Source organism: Gossypium hirsutum, chromosome A05 (assembly GCF_007990345.1).
Source record: "Gossypium hirsutum isolate 1008001.06 chromosome A05, Gossypium_hirsutum_v2.1, whole genome shotgun sequence".
NCBI lineage: Eukaryota > Viridiplantae > Streptophyta > Magnoliopsida > Malvales > Malvaceae > Gossypium > Gossypium hirsutum.
The window spans coordinates 111049185-111075929 of NC_053428.1; the positions used below are offsets into that span (position 1 = coordinate 111049185).

The window sequence follows — 26745 nt, forward strand, 5'->3', positions numbered from 1 at the left end:
CAAGTTCGGTATCAAAATTGAGTTTTAGAAATTCTCTATATTCAAATTAATTTAATAGTCAAGGCATTGCACTCCAGAAAATAAGATCTCCGGTATTCAAATGAGTTCAGTATTCTATTTATAAAATGAAAGGAACTGTGATTTATGTTTACGATTCAGGCTCGGACATCTTACCCAGATATAAAAATAACGCAAACCCATTCCCATACAAGCCAACCCACACACTAAAAATTAAAAATAAAAACAAAACCAAATCCGTTGCCCAAGCAAAAAAAATGGATCACAAACCAGCATGCAAAAAGCAGAACACAGACTTAGAGACTTTCACAATCGACGCAACTTACAGTGCATTTGCAAATAGGATCATACTGCCTTCAATCACTCCATAGAACCTACAAGCGGGATAAAAGCCCAAAATCTAGGCAAAACACAAGCCATAAACTAAGCAGGGCACAGGACAAAACGCCAACACAGGAGACCATAAAGAGAAACCGAAACAGTGTATTTTGCGAAGCAAAAAATAAAAGGACATCAAAGATATTACGATAGCTACAATCGTAAGTAGACGGAAAAAATAGAAACGTAAGAGAACTTAGAATTTCTCTACCTTACGAAAGTAAACGAGAAACAAATAGGAACACCAAAAGTAATATGCCAAGCAAAAAATAATAACAATAAAGCAAGATATATACAATACGAGCAGAGCGAAATAGACAATTCAAAAACAATAAACATATAGTACAAGATAAAAAAACAAAAATACCGCACAGATACATAATTTCAACAGAACAAAACAGTGATTCTTTGAATCTGAAAACCGAAAACCCTGACAAATACCCAATGAGAATATTAGTAAAAAGAAGCATATATCTGAAACTAAAAACAGAGATGAAAGAAAAAGACAAATTTTAAGTACAGATTCATACCTAAAATCAATCACCAATGAACCAGGACCAACCATTTTTAACTATCCTCAAAACCCACCTACTTTCCCTTTTGCTTTGCTTCGAGAATAAATAATTATATCTGAAACAAAAAAACAGAGATTGACAGGCAAAGACAAAGATTTATAAAGAAGAAAACAAAAAAATCATAAAAAAAACCCACTGAAAATACAAGTAATAAAGAATAGATCTGAAACTAAAACGAAATGAAATAGCAAAGATAAACAAAGTAGAAGTGATGATTCATACCTGAAATCAGTCACCGATGAAGCAGAAAATTCAAAAAAATCACAAAAACAAGAAACGGCAAAGAAAACCTAGTGTAGCGCCTTTCCGTGTTTTTTTTTTGGCAATCGGTGACACAAAACTAAAAAAATGAGAGGAAGAAATTCAAAACAGAGAGAGAGAGAGAAGAAGTCGGCGAATAATTGAGGTGCTATGGATAGAAGAGATAGATTTGAGGATTCAAATTTCGAATAATGGGAAGGAAGGAAGGGAGACAAAAGAAACGAAAGAGGATGACAGAGATCAAAGAATGGAAAAACAACAGAGAATAAAAGGGGAAATAAAAAGGGAAAATAAATTTAAAGAGAACTTAAATTTCCAATGATGGAGAAGGAAGGGAATTTGAAAAGGCTAAAGAAAACGGGCAACTTTTCACCTGCCCATACTGCCCAAAAAGAATAGATTTTCTAAATGCCCCATGTGACAACGGTAACATTTATGGTAATTAATACCTTCTTTAAATTACTTTTTTTGGGAGGGGGGGAATTAAAGATAAATAATTAATACCTTCTTCAATATACCTATGCAAACAACAAAAACATAAATCCCAAGCATGGGTTGCAGATCTAAAGACTGTACATATAACACAAAAATAACTACAGCTAATCAGAGTAAAAATTATACCAGTATTTTTTGCAAAAAACATACAACCATGACAGGTATTTCATGTGTCAACAGCACATACTGATCCAACTTACAATAGAATTCTAGTAATGATAACAAAAAAATAACACACTATCCACCAAATGAATTTTACAACTTTAACCTTAGAAAAAAAGGCATTATGTGCTATATAACAACAGCATAAACTTCATTACTTTTCAGTTTTCTTGATCTGTAAATGGCATAAAATCCAGACCTTAATGGCATAAAACACTAGAACTACGTTCTATTAGCAGAAAGCAGATTATAAAAGAACATTCTACATACCGGTCAGCAAAATCACCCCAAAAGAAATCATATATTTCTCTCCCAACTCCCCAAAGAAATATTTGTTATAACTCTCAGTGACAGCATCAATAAGCATATGCAGTTTTGAGACCTGAAAAATGAACAACAGTACTCAATTAACTTCTCTGTAGCATTCAGAAAAAGAATAATCAGGGTACGTATGAATGGAGGTAACTTGGCTCAACTATACAAATAAGCGAAACAAGCACAGTATTTTTTTCTTACCACCCAACATTCTGGAAGAGGAAGTCTTAGAAGATACCCCTCCGTGTTAAACTGAAAAGGAAAGTTTACCGATTAGGATGATGCCAATCTTCTTAGGAACAGGACATCGTGATGATGTCAAAAGAAAATTTAAGTTACACCCTATGCAATAATAATAGATTTCTTTTTCTTCTGAGAGTAATAACAATAGTTACAAATGCAACCATAACTCAGATTAATACTGTTGATAGTACAATCAATAAACACAGTGAATACTCCACCTATCCAATAATTAATAATATATATGTTCCATCGAAAGAAGCTAAACATATGTCACAATAGCAACCAGTAGAAAATAACAAATCAACAAGACAAATGCTTAGAAATACAACGTAACAGACAGTGAACGGAAAAATGGAAGTGAGAAAGAACAAGTGCATCTGCATGTATGCTGCAGTGGGAGGAGAATGCACCATGCATCACAATAAGTAAAAGCTCCAATACAACAATAGGAAGGGATATGTAATGTTAGATGGTAACGCCAAAAAGAATACCAATCATTGGCAGAACAAAAAGATGAGCAAGATATGTTGAGGTTCCAATGTCACAACAAAATTGGAAAGGAGACCTAATTTTTATCGCACTTGACAGAAAGCTGCAAGAATTATGCAATGTTTAGGTCACCCAACCCTGATACATGAGCACTGGAAGAACTGACAACCATTTCAAATTAGAGGTTATTACTCTGAACAGAGTAACAGATGACACACTTCAGCATATTGTATTTTGACACCAATAAATGTGATAGACGCAAAGAAATGCCAACAAATAATGCCCCAAGTTAATAAATTGTAGATCCACCTAAACTAGTAGAATTTATACTACAATAATAGGGAATCGAGATATCTTGTACTTGGAAGAGGATGCAGATACATCTAAGAGACATGATGTAAGACATGATGTTCTTACATTGCACTTCATCAGCTGAAAGGATTTGTTTCAATAATCTTTCAGACTCAACTGTCTGCCAACGTGACATACAATATCTTCCTTAGAAGTGCATAGACATAAATAAAGATGCTCAAAACAACAGCTAAAAATAATCTAAGGTGAAAATTAAGATAAAGCATGAAGAAATTGATAAATTTTTAAGAAAGATTCATCATCATGACGGTGTGGCCTTGGTTTGCACAAATTAGAAGCTCCCCATTTTCCTCAAGAAGGCTAAAACGTTGCTTATTATCTTTTCTGACAGCCTACAATCAACAAACATAAAAACCATGAAATTTCTTTTGACTGCAAAATGAACATTTTCCTTCTCATGATTGTTTATACACCAACATTTTGGAGACCAAGAATCTAAATTACTACTGGTAACAGCTCAAAGATCGCTTATAAGTAAACAACAAATAGTTTTCAAAGAAGCCATTTTCAATTTTAACTACAAAAGTTACATGCTGCAATGATAGAAAATTTCAATCAAAATAGGAAAGGATTCTCAAGATTCAACAGTGAACAAAGACAAGAAATGATGTTACAAATTCTATCTCTTTGACATCATCAACAGTTTGTGACCCTAAAGGGATATTAGCAAATGTTCTCATATTCAGCTTCAGCAAATCTTCAACTTTGACATAACCATCACTTCGCATATTCAAATTCAGTTCACAGAATTCGTGTGGTAGTCAGGAAAACCATCAATGGGGTTGGAGGTTTCCATGTGGTAGTCAGGAAAACCATCTACCATGATCTCACAGATATTATCAATCTCCGTGCTCCGACATGCACTTGCATGCCATTCCAAAGGCTGTTGGACCAACAAGCTATACTTGATGCCAGCATCATCCTTTGGCAGTTCTATATTTGTTGTTTATTTTCAAAGGGGAATATTGATGAGTCTTTCAAGCCTCATATGACCGTTGGTCTTTCCTTTTCACTTCACTGTTCTTAAAGATAACCTAACATGTGGAGTGTAACTACAACCCATGTTATACTTCTGAGGAAGAAATGACACATCTATTTTATCTAGCACACCCTTAATCACATATTTACCGTAATGTTAATTTAAAAACATTGCAATAATAATCATCCATCCTACCTGTGAACCTCCTTGAGCCACTTGTCTATACAAGTTCTGTGGAATTCATGGTTACAAGCAAATATCCGCATGCTATCTCCCTCTTCATACTCCAAAAGGCATATGTAACATCTGTTAATTGAATATAAAAGAAAAGAAAAAAAAAAAGATTCAAAACATGCCTGATTGCAGACTAATGCCATATGAAGTAACTGAAAAAGAAAGCATATCGAAGGTTAGGGCCCTTTGAAATCATATACGGCCCCCCTCCCACCCTTCATATGCCTATATAGGAAGACAATACCTAAGTCTGATTAAAATTCAAATTTTTCTACTCAATTTCCCTGTTCCTATCATTCTAGCTCCCCCAATTTCCTATATTACCATTGGATTCAAGAGCAATAAAATCATTAACCTCTACCTAGATCAATTAGAAGGTCAGAAAAAGGAGGCCTTGATACTCAAGGATAAGAAGTCTGTATAATACATATCGTGTGAATATTAGAGGTGATAACGGTTCAGTTCAGTTTTGGAAAAAAAAAATGCAATTAATTAGCAATAATCTGGTTTTTTTAACAGTTCAGTTCACTGGTCTTTTAAATTTTAAAATACTTTTTTTACATAGTGTTTTTCAATAATTTAGGCATAAAATACTAATTTTATACAATCAAAAAATAAGAAACTGAGTATAAATTAAATAAAAAATAGGTTTTGGTTTGTTTGAATAATTGCGGTTTTAAGCTTCTGAAGCAAAAACCAAATTTGTTTAACTATAACCCGAACCAAATTTTACAGTTGGAGTCACTTTCCAGTTTTCTTGGGTTCTTTTTGCTCATTCATATTACTGCTTTTATTCTATATACTTCAAGTAATAATTTCACATATTAAAGTCAAACTGAAGCCCTCAAGACAGGAGAATTGCATATAGAACTCATCTCAACCAATATTGTGGGTAAAAAACAGGATAATTAAATTATTTTTTCTCTAATAAATCATTAAGAAATCATGCCATCAAACCTAAATTTCATATTTTACATAGAATAAGGCTCGTAATCCGCACAAGGGATTACCGATGAGGTCAGCCAAAGATAGACCTACTGCACCTAATCGCCTAAACCTTTTCAAACAAGCTCATTAAGAGTGTTAGACGCCAAACCTTCATGATCCTACTGCTGACTATAACTTGGAAGCATGCCTTAAAACTTAGCATCCAAAAATGATCTAGATTCCAATTCCTACGTGATAGTAAACTAACAATCATTCTTCTTAGCGCACTTAATTCGCTGATTGGATACTGATTTTAGGCCATTCAGCTTTAAATTCTCCAACAAAGAAAAAAGTTTAGTTACCTTATTATTTATTTTAGTCTCATATTTTCATTAGCTTAATTATAGTTATGATATGAATCAAACTGTCTCATTATCAATTTGTAGCTCAGAAAGCTTTTAGTTTCTGCTTTGTAGAACTGATTATGTTTTATTTTACCTCATATACAAATTCATAACTTACTCTGAGCTAAAATGCCAACCACATATTCTTTTGTTGCAGGTCCATTTAAAGTCAAGGCACACACAGTTAAATCTCATCTTCAACTATCCGTCAACAAAAAAAAAAATTCAAGTGTGCTTCACATTTCTCAAACAGCAGAGAAAAATAAATACTTACTGTCCAGCCTCATCATTATGAAGTTTGTGTGACTTGTTATAAATTTTGACAGGAAGCAATTCCACAACTTCATTAGGAGCGGGAACAGATCAAATTGAAGATACAGAAGGTCGAGAAGATAAAACCACAGACTGCTGGGGGATTTCATCCAGAACCTAGTTAAAATGCATAGAAATTAACTCCAACAGATAGGGGCAAAGAGAAAGAAGAACCACCCAGACTAATAACATAAGAAAAAAAATTACCTCAAATAAAGCTTCAGCTAACATAACGATTCTGGATAGACTAGCCCTAGCACTTGTCTCGTCATTTGAATTGGAATCTCGATTGTTTACACGACATGTGAAACAAATAATGGCAAAACAGTTAAACACACCACACTCCAAAACAGATAATGGCAAAGATTCAAATGATCGACCCGTAATTCCAAACCAAAAGTTGTGTAAAAACGATAATGGCAAAGATTCAAAAGTTGCGAAACAAAGGCACAAATTCTTACCCGGGAGTCGATCTGAGCCAAAACCCAACTGACGAAGACAGAAAGAAACGGTGGAGTTTTACTGCCGGAGATATATCAGGAGGAGAGAATTGAAATCGAGGTTATTCATAAATCCTATAACAAAGGAGAAAGAAGCTTCATTTCTTAGTGGCTGGCTTCCTTATTTTCTTCCCCTCATTCAGACGGTCCATTTGGTTTGTTGGATTAAAGTCATCAATGGCCTAGAGTTGGCTTGTTGGATTTATTATAAAAAGAGCCCATTTCAATTAAAAAGAAACCTCATCCTCAATTCTTTTTTAATAATTTACAAGGCTAATAAATTTTTGGGATATATTTTGGTCCCTGAAATCACTATCTGATGTAGTCCAAAACCCAGTAATCCAAAACCTATAAGATCAAAAGCCCCAAACACTGAAACAAAAGCCCAAAAACACCAGCCCAACCCAAAACCCAGGCCCCAAGCCTCAAACCCCTAGATCCCAAGCCGGATATACCTAAATAAATATCCCAAGCCGGGATGTCCCTAGAGTAGGATATCTCAAGCCGGGATATTCCTGGAATGGGATATCCCTGTCTGGAATAACTACACCAGGTAACCCGGTCCAAACAGGTTAAAAATCTGAACCAGCTGCCAGAACAGCCGAACCGAACACTAAAAATATTGAACCGGAATGGAATACGACGGGAATAATCTTGGAATAGCTTATCCCGGTACGGGATATCACGGGGGTATCCCTGGTGCAGAATAAGAATGAATTAAATTCAGTGCTTATTTACAAGGACTCGATTCTATTTTCAAACATCACATGGCAGCAGATGTGGTCAATACATTGTGTTTGGAGAGGTGGATAGATAGGACTACTTGCTCGATCAGGACCTAGCTTTATTGCGAGCGCAAAAGTCCCCAATCTTCAACGAGAAAAAAGCAGGACGTGGAAAAAAGAAAAAAAGCCTATGTTTTAAAAACTCGGTATGATTTACTTAGTGTTTTCTTATTCCTTAACAAATATAATGCAGCCTTAACAGCTTTAAATACACCCAAACGATTTTGAAGAACCGAATTCTCGCACACTTTTAACAACTTTCATAGTATCATGCCTCTCATATACAATAATCAAATCTCCACCTCTAATGCAGCAGCGACTGAAAGATATCTTCGTCAAGGAGTCCATAAGCAACATCCTTAAAAGACGAAAAACACATTCAATTGAATAAATAGATGATGTTGGACTAATATGCAAATTTATGTACCAAAATTTACTCCCCAAAACGAAAATATTTATCACATATCCAAAGTTCTATTAAAAATAAACTATCACCCAGAATACCAGGGAGACCCAAATTCATTAAAATATATGTATCTAAATAGGAAAAGAATGTGAGATGAATGATTTAATCAATAGTTAAGGTAGAAAATTGAGAAAAAAAGACTTACCCAGAAGTACTTCTGAATTAGATAGTAATATTTTCCAGATATGAAGAAGAAAATTGCATGGAAGCAGCTAAAAACCCACGGTTTTATTAAACTTCCATTGTTAACCATTAGATTGTAGAGAGATACCTTGGGTTGATATGAATGGCCGACGTCCACAAAAGAGAAACCTTCGTTTTCTACATAATTAACAATACCAAAGCGAAAGATGAGTAATTTGGATTTTTTGAAAAATAAATCAGTAATACGATTCAAATATGAAACTTTGAAAGAAAACTCTCATCGTAAGATCAAAAACGGCAAATATACAACGTTCTTCATAAGAAAGAAAACAACACCTAGTTAACATCTTCTAATGCAAACACAATAAACACTTGTAACTACTTTGTAATATAAAACAACATTTTCAGTTAAATTGCATCCCTAATTCCATCCAGACCATGCATTTAGATATTACCCGAATATTTCAATCAAAATCCAATTCCAAATCATATAAGCACCAGCACACAAACAGTTCCAACTAAGTTCGTCGATGACCTCCACTCAACTATTTTAAAGAAAACCTAACCCGATCCTTACTGATGAGTGAAAGCACCTAGCAGTGTGAAAAGAAAACCAAAGACTAATATGCACCACCTTAGCACCAGATAAAATGCAAGAATTTTCACTCCAAATAAGACCATGTTCTTCTAGTTAAAATTGACGTTAATTGATCCCAAAGTCTCTTACTTTCTATTCTATTTGAAAAACAAGTCCATACAAACTGTATTTTTCCTTTAAAAAAGAAAATCAAACAACACTTGTATAAGGAAAGTGGCCCTAAATATATATTAACTGTAGATTAAATGAAAACAGCCAAGTGTTCAAGTAATTGGAAACAGCTATTCCCTGACCTTAAATATATATAAACTGTAGATTAAAGATATCAACCTCATATAACACTCGAGATTGAACTTACCAGTAAACAGAGAGTAGGCTTCCCCTAACATACCTATATCTTGACAGTTCAGAAAATTAAAGCTTCACTTTTTCACATTGTCCTAATCAAATTTCCACATCAACCATTAATAATTCGGAAAATTTTGAATTAAACCCAAGATACCACAAGAAGGTTATTCAAAGAATCAAATTCATGCAAACTAATACGATATAAACCGAAGTCATTAACCAATGGCTTAAAAAGGAAAGTGGGCTCAATTTGTTAGTTACTATCTCACAAACACAAACACTCTAACTAAAAACAGGGCAAGAAAGATATTAACTAAAAAGAGTTGTATATGGATAGAAAGAGTACTACATATCCCAAGGACAGATCGATTAAACTAATTATTGTAGAGTTTCACAGGGAATTATTTAATTAAAGTCATTCATATGCGCCGATTTACTGATGGGTCAGGTTTCACAGTACTTATAATCCAGCCAATCAGAGATTTTTCTTTTGCAGCACATCAGACTAGAAAGCAGTTTTTTATACACGAGACCATTAGGCTATCTGGACTGTCACATTAAAATAGTTAAACTATTTTAAACCAACCAAAAGCATAAATTACAGACAAATCACTTTCTGAATCCTTAAAAGACGGAAAACACATTCAATTGAATACATAGATGATGTTAGACTACTATGGAATTTCTGTACCTGAATTTACTCCCTAAAACGAAAATATTTACCACATATCCAAAGTTCTATTAAGAATAAACTATCCCCTAGAATACCAGGGAGCCCCAAATTCATTAAAATATATGTATGTATCTAAATAGGAAAAGAATGTAAGATGAATGATTTAATCAATGGTTAAGGTAGAAAATTGAGAAAAAAAAGACTTAGTGCTATTAAACTACACTGTGGCCCATGGGTTATTGAATTAAATGTGAATTTCCGTTTTAATCTTTAAACAATGAAAAATGACAATTTAGTCATCCAACTATTTGAGATTATATATTTTGTTCACCCGATGAATTAAATAATATGAATTAAAATACTACATAAACTATTTCATTTTATATTAATTGTATAATATAAATTAAATATTATTATAACTGGTATATATATCATCTCTATTTGCTTTTAATTCTAAAATATTTAACCCTTAACATTTATACACTATGACAACATTAAAAAAAGAAAATCAAACAGCACTTGTATAAGGTAATAATTATCAAACGATAGGTCAAAGACAATTTTTAAATTCTGTAAGCTAACCCAAAACAAAAAAATTCAAAAGAAAAAGAACAATTATTCAGAACAGAATGCATTGAGAAATCAACTAAGACAATAAATGAAGAAGAAATTAGTTATGACATCATTAGAGAATATATCCAACGCATCTTTTTTACAGTCTCATAAAAACCATCAACCAATAAGCAAAATCAAAATTATGTTAATCTAAGGGTTGCGACTAGAACCTATTCACTTAAAAGATTACAACTCAATTTCCCTTCATGTAAGGCTAGGTAACACAGATGAATATAATTCTATCTTTAACCAAAATCCGAGTATTTCGCCACATGGATATATCAATAATCACACAAAACTTCCCATTCAGCTGATATACAGAGATACCATGGGTTTACCTAAAACTTCCAATCAAAATCCATTGGCAAATCATACCCAACAGAACACGAACAATCCCAACTATTTTAAAGAAAATATACCCAATCCTTACTAATGAATGCAAGCACCTAGCAGTATGAAAAAGAAAACATACATGCATACACAATCTTGACATCCTCCACCGTATATGAACCCAAATCGAAAAAAACCTTCGCAATTAGCAAATCGGTTGAAATTCTCCAATTCTTCAATTACTATCAATATTAACAAGCATCCCAATTAGATTATTATTATTTTTTAAAACTACAGAATTTTTTAGAAAACTAAGAAACAGAATTTCCCACTCTGGAATCCTATATGCCAGTTTTGATCGTTTAGTGGGTAATTCGCATTTCTATAAAGAGTGGAAAACTATTGAAATAATTATATATATTATGTAAATTGCTCCAGAAGAATAATTAAAAGAAATGTTTTCTTTTCATATATTATTTGTTGATGTATCTGTCATTTTTTTAGACACCTTTTTTTTTTTAATTTAGGTCCTCTTATTTAGAAAATAACAGAATGAAATAAACAGCATAAAACAACAAAGTAAGTCACAGGCCACCTCAATAATAACACATGGCAAAACAGCAATTTCTAAACATCAAAACACCGAACTCAAAAATTAAAAACATAAAAACACCTGACCAGTTTTTACGGATAGTTAATTAATTTCCAGAAAATGTCGTCCTACTGCCGGCAATAAGAAAGTTCGGAACAAATTATACTTCTATCTAACTATTATCCAGACAAAAAAAAGCAACTACTGAAGAAGCTATTCAGGCACTATATGACAGGAATAAAGTCGGAGCAGAATAAGAAAGAAAATTAACTACAGCAGGCCAGTTAAAAATCTGTACCGGATAAAAAATTCTTTACAACTAAACTGAAAAATCTAAAGCATGATGTCCAAATAACATAAAAGCAGGTTCAGATTACGAATAATGCAACGGTAACATTTATGGTAATTAAAACCTTCTTTAAATCACTACTACTGTTTTGGACAAATTAACAGAGAGAAGTAAAAAACCTTAAAAATTTAAATTATATTAAATTTTTTTAAACTTATTTAATTTTAAAACAATTGCTTCAAAATTAAACAGTTATGTTCAAAAATATTTTACTAATCTTTTTAAAATTAAATACTATCAAAAGAAAACTGGAAATAAAAACAGCTCAAACGCATTCCAAAACAAACCCAACCCAAAACACTAAAAAAATGAAAACAAAACCAAATCCGTGGCCCGAGCAAAAAGATGGATCACAAACCAGTATGCAAAAAGAGAACACAGATTTAGAGACTTTCACAATAGAAGCAACTTACTGTGCATTTGCAAATAGGGTCAGACAGCCTCCAAGCGGGATAAAAGCCCAAAAGACCATAAACTAAGGACGGCACAGGCCCAAACGCCAAAACAGAAGCCCTAAAAGAGAAACCGAAACAGTCTTTAGCGAAGAAAAAAATAAAAGGAAATATAAAGTAGACGGAAACAAACAAATTGAAGAAAAAAAAAGAACATATAGTACAAGATAAAGAACCAAAAAGTACCACACCGAGATCCATAATTTCAACGGAACGTAACAGTGACTCTTTGAATAAGAAAACAGGAAACCCTGGCAAAAGTCCACTGAAAAGATTAGTAGAATGAAGCATATATTTGAAACTAAAAACAGAGATGAAAAGGAAAGAAACAAAGTTAAATACATATTCATCCATGAAATGAATCTCCAATGAATTAGGGGATTTCAAAAATCACAAATAACAGAAACGATAAACAAAACTTAGGGTTTCTCTACCTAATGTACCGTATTTGTGTGTGTGAAGAAAGGAAGGACAAGAAAGGAGGCTGGGAGAAAAAAAACAGGACAGAAGGAAAATATTTGAAAAGAATGGAAAAAACAGTAGTTAAGAAAGGAGAAAGGAACGTTTAGGGTTTAGGTAGATAATAGATCAAACCTTTTCTAACCCCATAGCGGAGTGGATTTTTTTGTGATCAAATAAAAATCAAACGGCAAAACTGAGTTGAAACAACTGACTAACGAACATTAGAATTCATCCAGTTTGATAGTTTGGAGCGAAAAAGGCAGTCAGAGGACCATATGAGTGCACCAACACTCGGTACGACACGCACGCATCTTATATGGGTATGTTTGACTTTTTTTTTTTGGTAAGTTTTTCTCTATATTAACCCAACTCTTCATTTTGCCTCAATAACTATCGCGTCTGAATTCATCTCCAACACATGCTCAGACATGGGCATCGAGATATAGTCCTCCAAAAGTCCTCCAAATACATGCAATCCTAGAAAAAACTGAAAATACTCAGGTCAGATGCCTATGTCCAATACTTACACCGAAGTCCGAGTAACATAACCTTTCATGTATTTGGAGGGTCATATGCTATACCCACGTCCGGGAATGTGTTGAACATGGATACTTTAAGAAAAATGAAAATTAAAGCAACACAGGATTATAGTTTTTAATTTGCTTTATTCAGTTTGGTCAATTCCACAGGCTGCTAGACTAGTCACCATATTCTGCAGAAAGCATTATCAGCATAACCCTATTGTCAAACTAATTCCCTGATAAGCAGAACCGTGTTTAACCTTGAATGTACATTTAACAGAATTTTAACAATTTATACAAAGGCACAATTGCTTAAACAATTTCACTAGAAATGAAGTATGTGGTCTTAGTTGAACTTTAGGCATTATATCCATAAAAGAAATATGGGTATCACGTTAAACTGGCATCTAAAATCCCCATTTATCTCAAGTTTTAGGGCATTAAAGAATGAATTTAAGCCATGGGAGAGTGCATAACAACATAAAGCATTAACAAGGAATCTGCAGAATTCAACTTTAGTTTCACAAAAATTGCCATCACCTCATAAATTCTCTTCAACTCCGTGTATGCCAAGCTGATCCTTATGAATGAAAATACTATTAATTTAATAGCATTGGGGCTTGAAGATATCCGCTTTTGAATTCCACTGCAAGGTAAGCCAAAAATATTTTAAAAGCAGCATTTAGAATCAAATAGTTTCCCTTCACAATAAGTTTAACCAGAGATCTGTCATAGCAGTATAATTAGCATTTAATTTGGATAATTTAAACATAAAGATCAATCCAACATACAGAATGAGAAAGAGAACATTTATCACAAAAGAAAGTTATTTTGATTCATCGGAGTAAGTAAAATCCTTAATCAACTAATCATGCATGGCTCAACCATCTAGAATTAATCTAAAATTAAAATGTGTAACTCTCGTATCTAAAAAATGAACATCAATACTAGGGGTAAAAACCAGATACATGTGCCCATAAGTCACTTGGATTCGGCTACAAGTAAAACTCAAATCAATTCAGTCATTGTCAAGTTGAACTCAAGCTTGATAACCTTACTCGGATTTGGCAAAGAGAAGGAAAAAAAAAACTCAAATAAATTCAAGTGAAAAGCATGTATCAAAAACTAAAAAACAGAGATGTTCCCATAAAAAAAACATAGTTAGGGGGATTGCATAAATCATAAAAAACAGAAACAGAGGAGAAAACTTAGGATTTGTACCTCGAAAAAGTACACAGGAAACAAACAAAAAGAACAAACAGATCGAGATCAATAGATTTGAAACACAAAACGAAACAGTGAGGTCTAAACCTCAAAACCAAAAACCATAAAATAGAAATGAAAAGGCAAAAGACAAAAACAAAAACAAAGACAAAGGCAAAGAAATGAAAACACAAACCCAAGTAAAGATTCATACCTGAAATCAGTCTCCAAAAAGCAACCAAAAAGAAACAGACAGACCCATATCGATAGATTTCAAACACAGCGCGAAACAGTGAATTGTAAACCTGAAAACAAAAATCCCCATTTATGTTTTATTTTTTTCTTTACATTTTATTAACTGCTTACGAAAACTCTCTTAAACTCACTTTAATACCAAAGCACATACATAGATCCTTTCCTTTGATCTAATTAAGGAACTTAGCAAGAAAAGATAGTACCAGCATAACATGTTTACTTTTCAATTGATCTCAAACACATTTTTCCCCAATATCCTGTATTTAAAAAAGTAGATTTCTAGCTAGTTACTTGGAGTCAGGTGCGAGCCTTATATACGGATATGTATCCAATGTACATGTGTTCAATTTTTTTAAGCTTTTCCATGCATTGGAATGTTTTTGTAGGGACATATCCCTGTATCCAAGTCTGTCTAAGCGTCAGACGCGTGTACTAAAAGAAAAAATAAGAGCAGGAGCAACAGAGATAACGGATATATAACTATTAGTTCTCTTTTTAAGAATTTATTCACATTGCTTAGGAGAAATCACATGTTCTATCAGGGGTAGCATGGAAGAAAGAGAATAGTTTCACTTGAATATTATAATAGAAAGACCTACAGCTGTCTTACATTATAATAAGGTTGTCGACCAGCAACGCAAGGTGATGTTTCTATTAAACCATATCCATTCTGCACTTCCAGACCAATTGTCTGCACATACGAGCCATCATAAAATAAGAGATAAATCGACTAGTAACCTTCTCATTTGAAAACTAAAGACATATTAGCATCTAACCTCATAAAATTTTTCAATATGCTTTGGAAAACTTCCACCTCCGCTTTTGGCAGTCTAGAGGATGATAGAAAATAATCAATAAAACCCAGAACAGAAATACTAGAAATGCTGAACAAAGAAAAATAAAAGGAACATTCCAACAAGGATCTTTGCACATAAAAGGAAAAATAATAATATGGGTTCCTCTTCTTTTTCTCCTTTGTAAGGTTTCTTATTTTTCAATTGCAATACATTACGTTATATGACACAGGTGTGAGTGTCAAATACGGGTATGTAAGCAACACTGATATGTTTAATTTTGCGTATGCTTTTCCATATATTTGAAGGCTCGGCTAATATCCCCAAACAATGTCCAGTGATATGTCAAACACAAGTGTCAGACCCAAGTACTTAAAGAAAAGAAAAATGAAAGAGTTGGCGAACCATAGACAATACGTGCAGGTTTTATTGATTGATAAATAGAGTTCACTCTGAAGCTGGAAGAAAATTTTTCAATAACAAGTTTATGTAGCTAATATATCAAACCTTTTGTATCCCAATAGCAGAGCGGATTTTTTTGTAGACAGACTTTGTTGGTAAGACATGCAATGGCCACAATATTGTAGCAATAGTTTTAGACCATAAGTAGTCGAACATGGATACAATATGTGAAGGTTCCTCCGAATTTCTTGTTAGGCATAGTCCCTATTGATCAAATAAAAATCAAAGGGCAAAACTGAGTTGAAACATCTGACTAACAAACATTAGAATTCATCCAGTTTGATAGTTTGGAGGGAAAAAAACAGTCAGAGGACCATATGAGTGCACCAACACTCAGTACATGTTACTTGGACTCAAGTGGGTGTGAGTAGAGGCACGCATCTTATATGGGTATGTTTGACTTTTTTTTTGGTAAGTTTTTCACTATATTTTAACCCAACTCTTCATTTTGCCAAAATAACTACTGTGTCTGAATTCATCTCGAACACATGCTCGGACATGGGCATCGAGATATGGTCCTCCAAGAGTCCTCCAAATACATGCAATCCTAGAAAAAACTGAAAATACTCAAGTCAGATGCCTATGTCCAACACTTAGACCCAGGTCCGAGTAGCATAACCTTTTCATGTATTTGGAGGGTCATATGCTATACCCACGGCCGGGAATGTGTTGAACACGGATACTTCAAGAAAAATGAAAATTAAAGAAACACATGATGATTGTTTTTAATTTACTTTATTCAGTTTGGTCGATTCGACAGACTGCTAGCTAGACTAGTCACCATATTATGCAGAAAGCGTTATCAGCATAACCCTATTGTCAAACGAATTCCCTGATAAGTAGAACCATGTTTAACCCGTACCTTTAACAGAATTTTAACAATTTATACAAAGGCACAATTGCTTAAACAATTTCACTAGAAATGAAGTTATGTGGTCTTAGTTGAACTTTAAGCATTATGTCCATAAAAGAAATATGGGTATCAAGTTAAACTGGCATCTAATCCCCATTTATCTCAAGTTTTAGGGCAATAAATAATGAATTTAAGCCATGGGAGAGTGCATATGAACATTAAAATTGAAAAGAAAAGATATTGGGATAAGAACATTACCGTGCAATACGATGAAGGGAATAGCGTGTCTTTGTGGGATAAGAATCAATGTAATAGAGATTGACTGCAAAAGAGAGGCCATTGCCGGTGAATCTTGCAGAGCCAGAGTTTCTTTCTTTCCCGAAGCATGCAACAAGAACAACCACAAAGACATCCATAGATTTGAAAAGACGAACCGAAACAATATTTCCTAGGGCTGAAAACCCAAAATCTATGGATGAAGCAAGTGATTTCCATATCAGAAAAAAAAAACAGAAACGATTGAGAAGGAAGAGAAGAAAACGGATGAGAGAGGAAAAATTTGAAGAGAAAGAGATGGTGAAGAATTGGGAAAGTGAAGGAGAGAGGATTTAAATTTCCAACGATGGGAAAGGAAGGGGATTTGAAAAGACTGATGAAACGGGCAGAGGTGCCAACGGTAACTAGCTATTTAATACACTCATTAAATGTGATAATTGAGTTGTTTAGCTTTCAAAATTTCATTTAATGCACTCATTTTAATATTCTCAATGTCTGAATATATTTATTTTTAAAATAATACTATTTACTATATTAAATATATAAAAAGTTAAAAAAGAAAGTCAAAATTTGATAGATTAGTGATGTTAAATATGGTGACTAGTAAAGAGAAGCCTAAAATTTGAGATCTTATTGGGCATTTCAAACTAATAAGAAGAGGAGTTTCGATTTGATTTATTTCTCCACTAATGCTCAATATGATTTAAATAATATTTTTTATTCGTTCAATAAATATAATTTTTTAACAATATTTAAAAATGTTGTGATACATATTATTTTATTAAATAAGTTTCTCAAACCAGGTTATTTTCAAACCAGGATATCTTAAAATATCTAGTATTCCAGTCTGTTCTAATATGGCCTAACTCCGAACAAGCCAATTCTAGGATAGGAATTTCCTAAACCGGCTAATCATATGGCGGACAACAATTTTAAATATTTTCCTAAAATGAGAAAAACATATTTATGTACGCATTAAAAATCAATGATGGAGCAGAGAGTTTTGTATCATAAAAAAATTATGATTTGAGTTTATATTTGTTAGTTTTTAGAAACATGTCTTAGCAATAAAATCTTATAAATACCACTCAAAGTTTTGAAAGAAAATGACAATAACAAAAAAGTAATATGAAAAACAGAGGAAAAATACAAATCGGAAAAATACAAACATAGTAACTATAAACTAACGAAAAGGACAACAACACCGACACCTACATCCAATGATTTAAAAAAACAAGTTGTGTATCGATTATAAACAAAATCGAACCCGACAATATCAAACAAAACTGGGCACTAAAAAACCTAAACAGGAAACAAAATCACCAGAAACAAACCAAAAAAAAATAGAACCGGATAAAAAGGTCCCAAAACCACAACCAAAATAGTTGCAAATCGGTCAAAAAATCAACACAAAAAAATAAGGACAGACTTAACTAAAATTGAAATAATACCAAACCATAACCGATGTACGCAAACTAAATCGAAACGAACCATACCAACTCGACACGAAACCAATCAAACCACTAAAATCGAGCTGATACAGACTGAGCACAAGACAGACCAAGTTCATTAACTACTAAAACAAGACCAAAATCTCAAACACCAACACCTAAAACCTGACCCTAAAAAGAAACCCAATATCACAAACCAAAAAGAATAGGGAAGCTATCCCAACATGACAGACAACAAGACCAATACCTACAACCCAAAAAAGAAGCCATTATTGTAACAACTCGTTTTCAGTGGTGTCAGAAATAGTGGTTTGAGACCACAAATCCAACGAGTAAGGTCCTAAATATTATTAGTTAATATTTACAAGCCAAATATGGTTTTAAAAAAGGTTTTTGATATGATAATTTATGTTATTCAAATAATTAATTAAGTTCAAGTGGTAAGACCTTAAGGTCAAGTGATTTTAGAAAATAAAGTATTGAGACCTCGTTTCTATAAATCGAGTCGTAAATATTTTTATAAATATTATAAAGGTCATATTAAAGTTTCGTTGAAAAATTTTAATGTTTCGATAGTTAATTAATTAAAAAGGACTGAATTGTAAAGATAAAATTTAATGGTCATAACATTATTTGTATCTAATGAATATAAATGCATGAAATGAGGGCCTAAAGTAGTAATTCAACCAGTTTAGAGGATAGTGGATGAACATGATTTGGCATTTGGTGAAATTTGGTTGAGTTTTTAAGGGTAAAATGGTAATTAATTAAATAAATTAAATTAAATTAAATTAAACCAAAATATTTTACCATCATTTACATTTTCTTCTTCACTAAATTGAAAAAGGAGAAGAAGTCATTCTTAAGCTTTAAGGTTCGGCCATGGTGAAAGCTAGCATGATCTAGACAGAGTGGAAAATCAAAGAGAATTGAAAATTACCAAAATGCCCCTATACTTTGTCATTTTTGCAATTTAGTCAAGTAAGTTCGTATGAATTGAATTTCGTATAATGTTGATTAAATTAAATGCTAGTATATGATTCTATTGTGATTGAATCAATTTATATATGTTATTACGCAATTTATCTTGTCAAGAAACAATGGAAATTCAACGACGTACGACGACTATCGAGCCCCGTTTAAACCTTAGGAATATATATGATACAAATGATATGTCATTAGTGTTACCATATTTTGGGTGCTGGCCGTAAATGTCCTACCGATTGCTGAGTTCAGACATGTGTTGCGGATACTCGACAATTTGTGTGAAGAGCACAATGTAGCTACGTTCCGAACGATAGCTTATGTGAGCAAACCTAGGTTATCATGTTTTGGATGTTGGTCTTAAATTTCCTACCGATGGCCCAACATTAGTTGCGGATACTAAATAGCTTGTTTAAGCAGCATCGTATAGCTTACATTCCGATCGACAGCTTATTTGAGTAGACTCATTTTACAGTTCATGTCAACTACGACTATATGTTTATCACACTTTGTGTGAGCTTTCCCGTATATTCGATATTATTCTAAGTGGTTCAACGGGTATAAAAAGAGAAAGAATGGTAAGTATTCAAATCACTTATGTCATGAATTTATGACAATGAATGAAAAGGTAATGTTCAATGAAAATATGTTTACGCTCATGAAACTGAAGATTTCAAATAATGTTGTTCATCTATATGACTTACCTTATGTTATTTCAAGTGATTTATGAGTTGATACTATAACATGAGTTGTGGATGATACTTAGGCTTGTGCCAAGCTTATGATTGGATTATATCATGCTTAGTCTTAATGAAATACATTGAAACGACAAGTGTTTAATTGGTAATATGCTTATGTACATGAAAAAGGGTATAAATTAAAGCATGAAATTTCTTATGAAATGGTTTATCATAAACCCTAAACCATGTAAAATTCAACAAGATAAACTATAATACCAGAAAAATAGGTGAGATGAGAGAAATTTGGCCTAAAAAATTTTACTTGAAAAAGAAAAGCTGTACCAACAAGGTAAATCATATTCGGCTTGTAAATATTAACTAATAATATTTAGGAAATTATCATGAGTTAAAAATTTCCTTTCTAAAATCAATTAAAGAAATATATATATTAAAATGTTCAGAAAATAGAATGTTGGCAGATGGCATATCATACTATCATTCTTCAGGGTGATACCAAAAAGAAGAAAAAAAAGGTACCTGGGTAGCAAAAGATAATGGTACGATCGTCACTGTAATGGCTCTAGACAATGAAACCCAGATAACTAAGAGTGTTGGGAGATAAACAGTAATTTAATATCTTCCTTAACAACTGAACCTTGGCCTGGTGAAGAAGGGATTCACCAAAAATATGCCAATGGAAGCATAAAATCTAAGACTTGAACACAGGTGCCAACAACATAATAAAACAAAATGCAGTCACGGATGACTCTGACCGGGAAATTGAAAAAGGAAATTGAACCTCCAGACAAGTTCTACTGAAAAAGGAAATTGAAATGAAAACCTAACTGAACTCAAGCATTATGGGACTTTGTTCCTTGACCTCCATAAGATGTCTCAAGCACGAATCTAACGGTTTATTGCACATATAATATGCCGCATATTTTGCAAGTCATGCTATATAGTTCTTGATTCATTACAGACAACTTATACATCAAAACATTTCAAGATAAGAAACCACAAAGTAAAGTTCCTCACCAATATCCTCCAAGGTTGAAGGTTCAGTCTCTGTACTCCTACTCTTATCTCCATTGGATTTACCTTCAGTCCCATCACCCTTCTTATAATCGTTTGGTCTAAGATCAGGACCAATATCCCTTACCCAACTTGCAGCATAAAGCCTAGAGGCCTCCTTCAAGACCTAAAGAAGGATGACAGGTTTTTACTACTTATATACTAAAAATAAATGCCTCTTATTCCCTAAAGCATAGGCAAATAATAGGTTCTTGAGCATTATTTGACATTCAAGTGGTTAAGTTAACCATCAAGTAAGCAGAACAGAAGATAAAAGTCATTTGATCATTTCAATATCCCAATGATCTAATTTCCCCCCTGATCACCAGCTAGCATCTGTGAAATTTCAAATTTCCATTATGCTTCTTTAAAATTTGTTCAATGAAACAAAAGCAAAAAAAAATTCTTAATAAATTCTTAGCTCTTTTACTTTGTTTTCCATTTTTTATCGAGCCATCTGAATGGCAGAAATGATGATAAGTAATCGAACTTGGAATTTGTACATTAAAATCGAAAATATAAGGGAAGAAAAGGGTAAAATTTCCACAACATGACAACAGAACAATTGTATTACAGTACTGCAAAAAACAGTACATGTGATGGTATTGCAGCCAGCACAAGCGTGCTACAACCTAACCTGAAGACGATTTTGGACTAGAAGTATCGACAGAAAAACTAGTTGTAGAAGTTGAGGAATTATGGACAGCTCTTGTGTGGCTGATGCTTGGTTTAGTGAAGGCCCCACATGGTTGCATATTAGCCTAATCTTTTGTCTCCCTCTCATCCATCTCAGCACGATCTTCATGTACCTCTTGCTTGTAAGTCCTCTCAATCCAACCTCCTGAACTCATAAACACATTTCTACTCCATTATGTCGAGCACAGGCAAGTAAAGCGTGAAAAAAACAATAATGCATGGAATTCAAGATCCTAAAATTATGCAACGATAAAACTGCACTGCCCTTACTTCACTCTTGGGCTTGGCTTAATTAGATGTGGAAACAACAAATATAGATACACAATGAATACAGATTATAGTCTACTAAACAACTGACCTTGACTCGTTCCCAAGTATCACCGACGGTGAGGGGCCCATGCTCCTTGAGAATGTCAAAGATGACTCTGGTTATGGTCTGCGTTTGCTCTGGCGACGTTTTCAACTCGATTGGCTTCATTTTCGGCTTCGGTTTCGTTGAAAAGTACTGAATCATACTCCCAAACATCTTGTCTCCCTAAATTTATAGTAGCTGAGTAGATGAGGATGAACTGTGTTTTTTTTCATTTAAAATAAACTATAACAAGTTTAGTAATTGAGAGAACAAAAAGGAAAACAGATCGAAAAAAGGCATACGTTCTCCCCCTTTACTACTGATCGCCAATAATTCAAATAACAAAAGACCGAAAAATATCCAAATAATTATAATCAAAAACATAAAACACCGAAACAGGACATTCCGAGGATGGGATATACCGAAGCCGGGTTATACCTTTGTGGGACACCACCGAACCGGGCTATCCCTGGAATGGGATATCCCTGAGTGGAATAAGTATGACAGGTACACCGGTCCAGACAAGAAAAAAAATTGAATCGGCCACTAAAACTCTTAAACCAGAGGCTAAAAATTGTGAACCGGAATGAGAAAATACAGTCTACCCTAGGAATAGCTTATTCTGAAAAGGGATATGACAGGAATAAAGTCGGAGCAGAATAAGAAAGTAAATTAACTACAGCACAACATTTAAAAATTACCGGATAAAAAATTCTACACGATTACACAGAAAAATCCAAAGCATTATGTCCAAATAACATAAAAGTAGGTTCAGATTGCGAATAATGCAACAGTAAATATTCATAACACAATTTTTTATCTTAATATTTAGTTTAATTAAAATGTAGTAATTTAAAAGTTTTTTTTAATATATTAGCTGGGACATTGCAGAGTATAGAATTTTCTTTCTAGTTATGTTATAATATTAAAATCAAGTGCTTATTTAAAATCCAGCTTACACAGGGTTCACAGGGGACTAGCCCCTAAAATTTTGAAGCTCCCTAGCTTGTGGTATCCCATTTCAAATTGGAATACTTACATGTTTGGGCCCCTATTCAAAAAGTGAACATTTTCTATTTTTCCCTCTTGAATTTTTTAAACTTCCTTAAATACCATACATTTTTTAAATAGGGTAAATTTATATTTAGTCCCTCTTAATTTTTTACCCTTTAAAAAATTTATAATTTGATATAATAAATTTAGTGATACATTTGGTTAATAGTTCATCAATCATTATTAGCTTAATTTTATCTATCTACCTTTCCAACCAATCAAATACATATTAACATTAACTATTGAATTACAATATTTAACAGAAATTATATATTTACATGATTTACATTCTATAATCATATATAATCTTTTTCTTTGCAAATTGGGGTTTGGGGTTTTAGTATTACTAATTATGACAATAGACCTTCCTTGAAGGATTTAAGCTCTATTTTAACCCATCGCAAGATTTGGAACAATAAATTTTTACTTATATTTGAAACATCATATCTTGTAAAGCTTGAGTGTTCATGATAATACTACCATTCATAGGAAGAACAAACAATTTAACTGTGAGTTGAAAGAGATAAGGAAATTGTAGGGATCTACTGCAAAAAGAAATGACATGGAGGCCATCACAGACATTTTCGTCGAGATGAAAACTAACACAAGAAAAATATGAATAATGATTAACCAAAATACTAAACATACAGAAACATCGAGCACTGACCAGGCTCAGAGACGGCGGGATGATTTCTCATCTGAGCTAGCAGAAAAACTTGGACATAAATATATTGGCATTGACGTATTCGAAGAAAGAACTTCAGAAGCCTTATGATATGTGGTCATTGATTGATCGCGGATAAAATCTGATGATAGAGAAAACAATAGACAGTTAAACTTTGGGCATTACCAAGTTCTGATGGGCAACAATAGTGTAATTATACAGAAACCCGACAGGCGAAGAAGAAAATATGAATATTGTTAAAGTAGAAATATAAGACGGAACTGGTTGAAGATGATAAGATGCCTTATCACCGAAAATGCGAAAAACATCCAGTCCCATAGCTTTGTCGAGTTCCTAACAAAAGGTAAAAACACGATTCAGTAGGCACACAAACAACATCAGCAAAAAGGAAAATAAGTCTCAGGTCTTGGTTTTCAAGTGGAAATAACATCACTGATATTCAATGCATCTGGGGAGCTATCGAGATCAGAGATAAATTTTTGAAGGTGTTCATCCTTCAAGGCTTCACAGACTGCATTGGAAGAAGCTGCATCAGAGAACATTGAGATATAAATGGTAGTGTGAAGCGAATTAACCAGATTCGGCATCAAGACAGCTTGTCTAAAGGTTCTCTGGCTCTAACATCATGTAGATAATGAGAACATTTTGATCATACAAGCTAGTTATCTTAAGCTGGAAGGCATTTAAGCTTCTACCATACAACTCAATCTAATGTACATTGAGCCCCTGGGAATCAATTTACCTGATGTGGAAAAATGCTTTGGGACCTGACATAAAACTTCATGCAGACCAAATCTAGCTAAAAGCAATACAATCGGCCTACTATAAAATGCAAAAAATAATCTACCACAAGTCCACCACAATACCCTCGGAATATCCTTTTAACACATTACAACCTTTGAATCATCTATAACCATCATCAATATATTGAGCTCTAAGAAATCGCCATGAGATTTCAGTCTTTCTCCAATGGATACATTGAATTCTTATCGAAAGCAAAAGATCTACTGGCAATTCCAATTTATGCAGTCATTTTCATGACACTATATTTCCAAGTTAATTACAGATCTTGTGACAAAGATTTCCTTCATACATTTTGCATTTTATTGCACTTGGATATCTTGATTGGGTTGCTAAATATCAATGAGATACCAGTGCATAAATTATAATAAGGAGTGGATTCTTTTTCAAACATTTGCTCAAGTGACGTACTTCCACTTTAAGGAGGATTTTACTAAAGATATCCAAGCTACGATTAGATTAAAAATATATACCAATAGCCTGCATTTGCATTATTTGTAGCACTTCACTTCGGTCATCAACTTCTAGTTTTCGTTCCACCTGAAATCCAGGATTAGCACCTAAAAGAAACAAAACAAACATCATTTGAATTTTGAAGGTTTCCAGGAAAAGAAAGGGGGATTTGATTAAGTTGTTGATATTAACACACCATGATGACAACAAATTAATTTGCACGTATGAGAATGACATTTCATGAAACTAAGCTCTGAGTAGTGATTATCTCCACAAAACTCATCGTGAAGCAACATATCAAGCATGCAAATGTAGAACATGTTTCTTTGCCCAGGCTTTAAAATCATAAAGGCCCTCACTTGGTTAGATACAACCAAAAGCATTTGTTTTTAGAAGAAATGGTAGCTGTTAAAAGCCTTTATGAAGGTTCTTAAAAAATGTTACTAGATGTCGAAGCTCGTAATATTAGCACATATGAAAAGGAAACATGAATAAGATTAAAATGTTGAAGCAGACTATTCACTAGGAAAACAAAACATTAAAAGACGACTTTCCTATCAGATCTTCTGAAAAACTTCAAAAAAGCATATATCTAAAGATAAACATCAAACACAACTTTCGAATTTTTAGATCACCAGAAAACTTTCAGTTAATGAATACTTACCAAATCTTCCCAGGTGATTCTGGCTTGACATTGGGGGTCACTGCATTGTCAGTGGACTCTGGCTTTACACTAGTTGTTACAGCACTATTGATGGACACTCAATTCACACTGTGGGTTCCTGCATTATTCACAGACTTGCATTAGTTTTTAAATTTGGCCATTCTGGAACCACAGAGCAAAGGCCAACTTCAGCTAGAAAACATAGGTAAAACCCCTTAGCTCTGTTAGTTTCTGTTGACCTGAGCTTGAGTGGAAATACACATTGGTTAAATTCGCAGTGGGTTTCCAATGACATAAAGCTCAGTATGGATTACTGAACAAACCAGAAAAGCAAAGTATTTTAAAATTTATTAAATTCACATCTGCGGGACCGGTTCTGGGCAATTTGATTTTATTAAAAATTTGATTTTGGGGAGTTGATGACTGAAACTTTTGTTCACTTTAAGTTGATAATAAACAAAACTATTATACAATTGTTAAATTTTTTATGATTTTTAAATTTTTTACATAATTATAATTTTAAATTTTTTTTATAAATTCAAATAATAAATAGTAAATTTTCGGAATTTTCAAGATTTTTTTATACTTCAAATTTTTTAATATTCATTTTAAAATTATCATTAAAATATTATAAAAGTACCAAATGGAATGTATTAACTATAATTCAGAGATGAAATTGTATATTTACCCTTAAATTAATGCGGCTATTAATAAACAAAGTGACCAAAACCTTTTATTTCAATGGCAAAAGAATTATCACCAAAGTTCAATGACCATTTTAGTTTGACCTTGTTAGGCTTTGTTAGTATTCTGGTCTAATTATTATCTCAGACCCTTTAGTATGTTGAAATTATAATTTAAAATATAAATACACACAATAGAACCGGTGGATCAAAGCTGCAATTATTACGCCAATAACACCAGGCGAAATGGGGTTTCCAATTTCATGTCAATGGTTCAAAACTTAATTGACTTGGGGTCTTTTCCCGGGTTCTGTGGACATCGAAATTGAT

General features: G+C 33.2%; 4 protein-coding genes across 6 annotated transcripts in view; all 4 read right to left on the reverse strand.

Moving 5' to 3' along the window:
• LOC107939594 (uncharacterized) overlaps positions 1 to 26201 on the reverse strand; it is a 46226-nt gene extending 20025 nt beyond the window's left edge. Inside the window, exons 1-2 of one of the 2 annotated variants that reach the window (XM_041114652.1) lie at positions 25972 to 26201; positions 25733 to 25850 (exon numbers count right to left, since the gene is read on the reverse strand). The gene's annotated coding sequence lies outside the window, so the exon portion shown is untranslated. Of the gene's footprint in view, positions 1 to 25732 lie in introns of both variants that reach the window. The other variant, XM_041114651.1, reaches the window with a different exon arrangement.
• Positions 7599 to 17226, reverse strand: LOC121229723 (uncharacterized). The gene is made up of 6 exons (XM_041114653.1): positions 16825 to 17226; positions 13540 to 13645; positions 12203 to 12267; positions 11978 to 12077; positions 8187 to 8236; positions 7599 to 7807 (listed from the first exon to the last, which is right to left on the reverse strand). Exons 1-6 carry the CDS (start codon positions 16980 to 16982, stop codon positions 7654 to 7656), a joined length of 633 nt encoding a protein of 210 aa, XP_040970587.1. The 5' UTR covers positions 16983 to 17226; the 3' UTR covers positions 7599 to 7653.
• LOC121229725 (probable acyl-activating enzyme 16, chloroplastic) overlaps positions 15294 to 26745 on the reverse strand; it is a 20284-nt gene continuing 8832 nt past the window's right edge. The window contains exon 7 of the transcript XR_005927673.1: positions 15294 to 15917. The gene's annotated coding sequence lies outside the window, so the exon portion shown is untranslated. The remainder of the gene's footprint in view (positions 15918 to 26745) is intronic.
• Positions 20804 to 25016, reverse strand: LOC121229724 (uncharacterized). Of its 2 annotated transcripts, XM_041114663.1 has the most exons (6): positions 24243 to 25016; positions 24076 to 24147; positions 23797 to 23935; positions 22083 to 22259; positions 21666 to 21869; positions 20804 to 21155 (listed from the first exon to the last, which is right to left on the reverse strand). In XM_041114663.1, the coding sequence occupies exons 4-6, from the start codon at positions 22248 to 22250 to the stop codon at positions 20949 to 20951; spliced, it is 579 nt and encodes a 192-aa protein (XP_040970597.1). In that variant the 5' UTR covers positions 22251 to 22259; positions 23797 to 23935; positions 24076 to 24147; positions 24243 to 25016; the 3' UTR covers positions 20804 to 20948. The 2 variants fall into 2 exon arrangements, with proteins under 2 accessions (XP_040970597.1, XP_040970596.1); XM_041114662.1 differs by having other exon boundaries at positions 24076 to 25016.

Coding starts and splice junctions, on each gene's coding strand:
- LOC121229723 (XM_041114653.1), bottom strand. CDS start 16,982: ATGGATGTCTTTGTGGTTGTTCTTGTTGCATGCTTCGGGAAAGAAAGA. Junction 13,646..16,824: donor TCCCTTCATCGTATTGCACG/GTAATGTTCTTA, acceptor CTTACCTTGCAG/TGGAATTCAAAAGCGGATAT. Junction 12,268..13,539: donor AGTTGAAGAGAATTTATGAG/GTGATGGCAATT, acceptor GACTTTTGCCAG/GGTTTCCTGTTTTCTTATTC.
- LOC121229724 (XM_041114663.1), bottom strand. CDS start 22,250: ATGTTTGGGAGTATGATTCAGTACTTTTCAACGAAACCGAAGCCGAAA. Junction 21,870..22,082: donor ATACTTGGGAACGAGTCAAG/GTCAGTTGTTTA, acceptor TTATGAGTTCAG/GAGGTTGGATTGAGAGGACT. Junction 21,156..21,665: donor TAGTCCAAAATCGTCTTCAG/GTTAGGTTGTAG, acceptor ATCCTTCTTTAG/GTCTTGAAGGAGGCCTCTAG.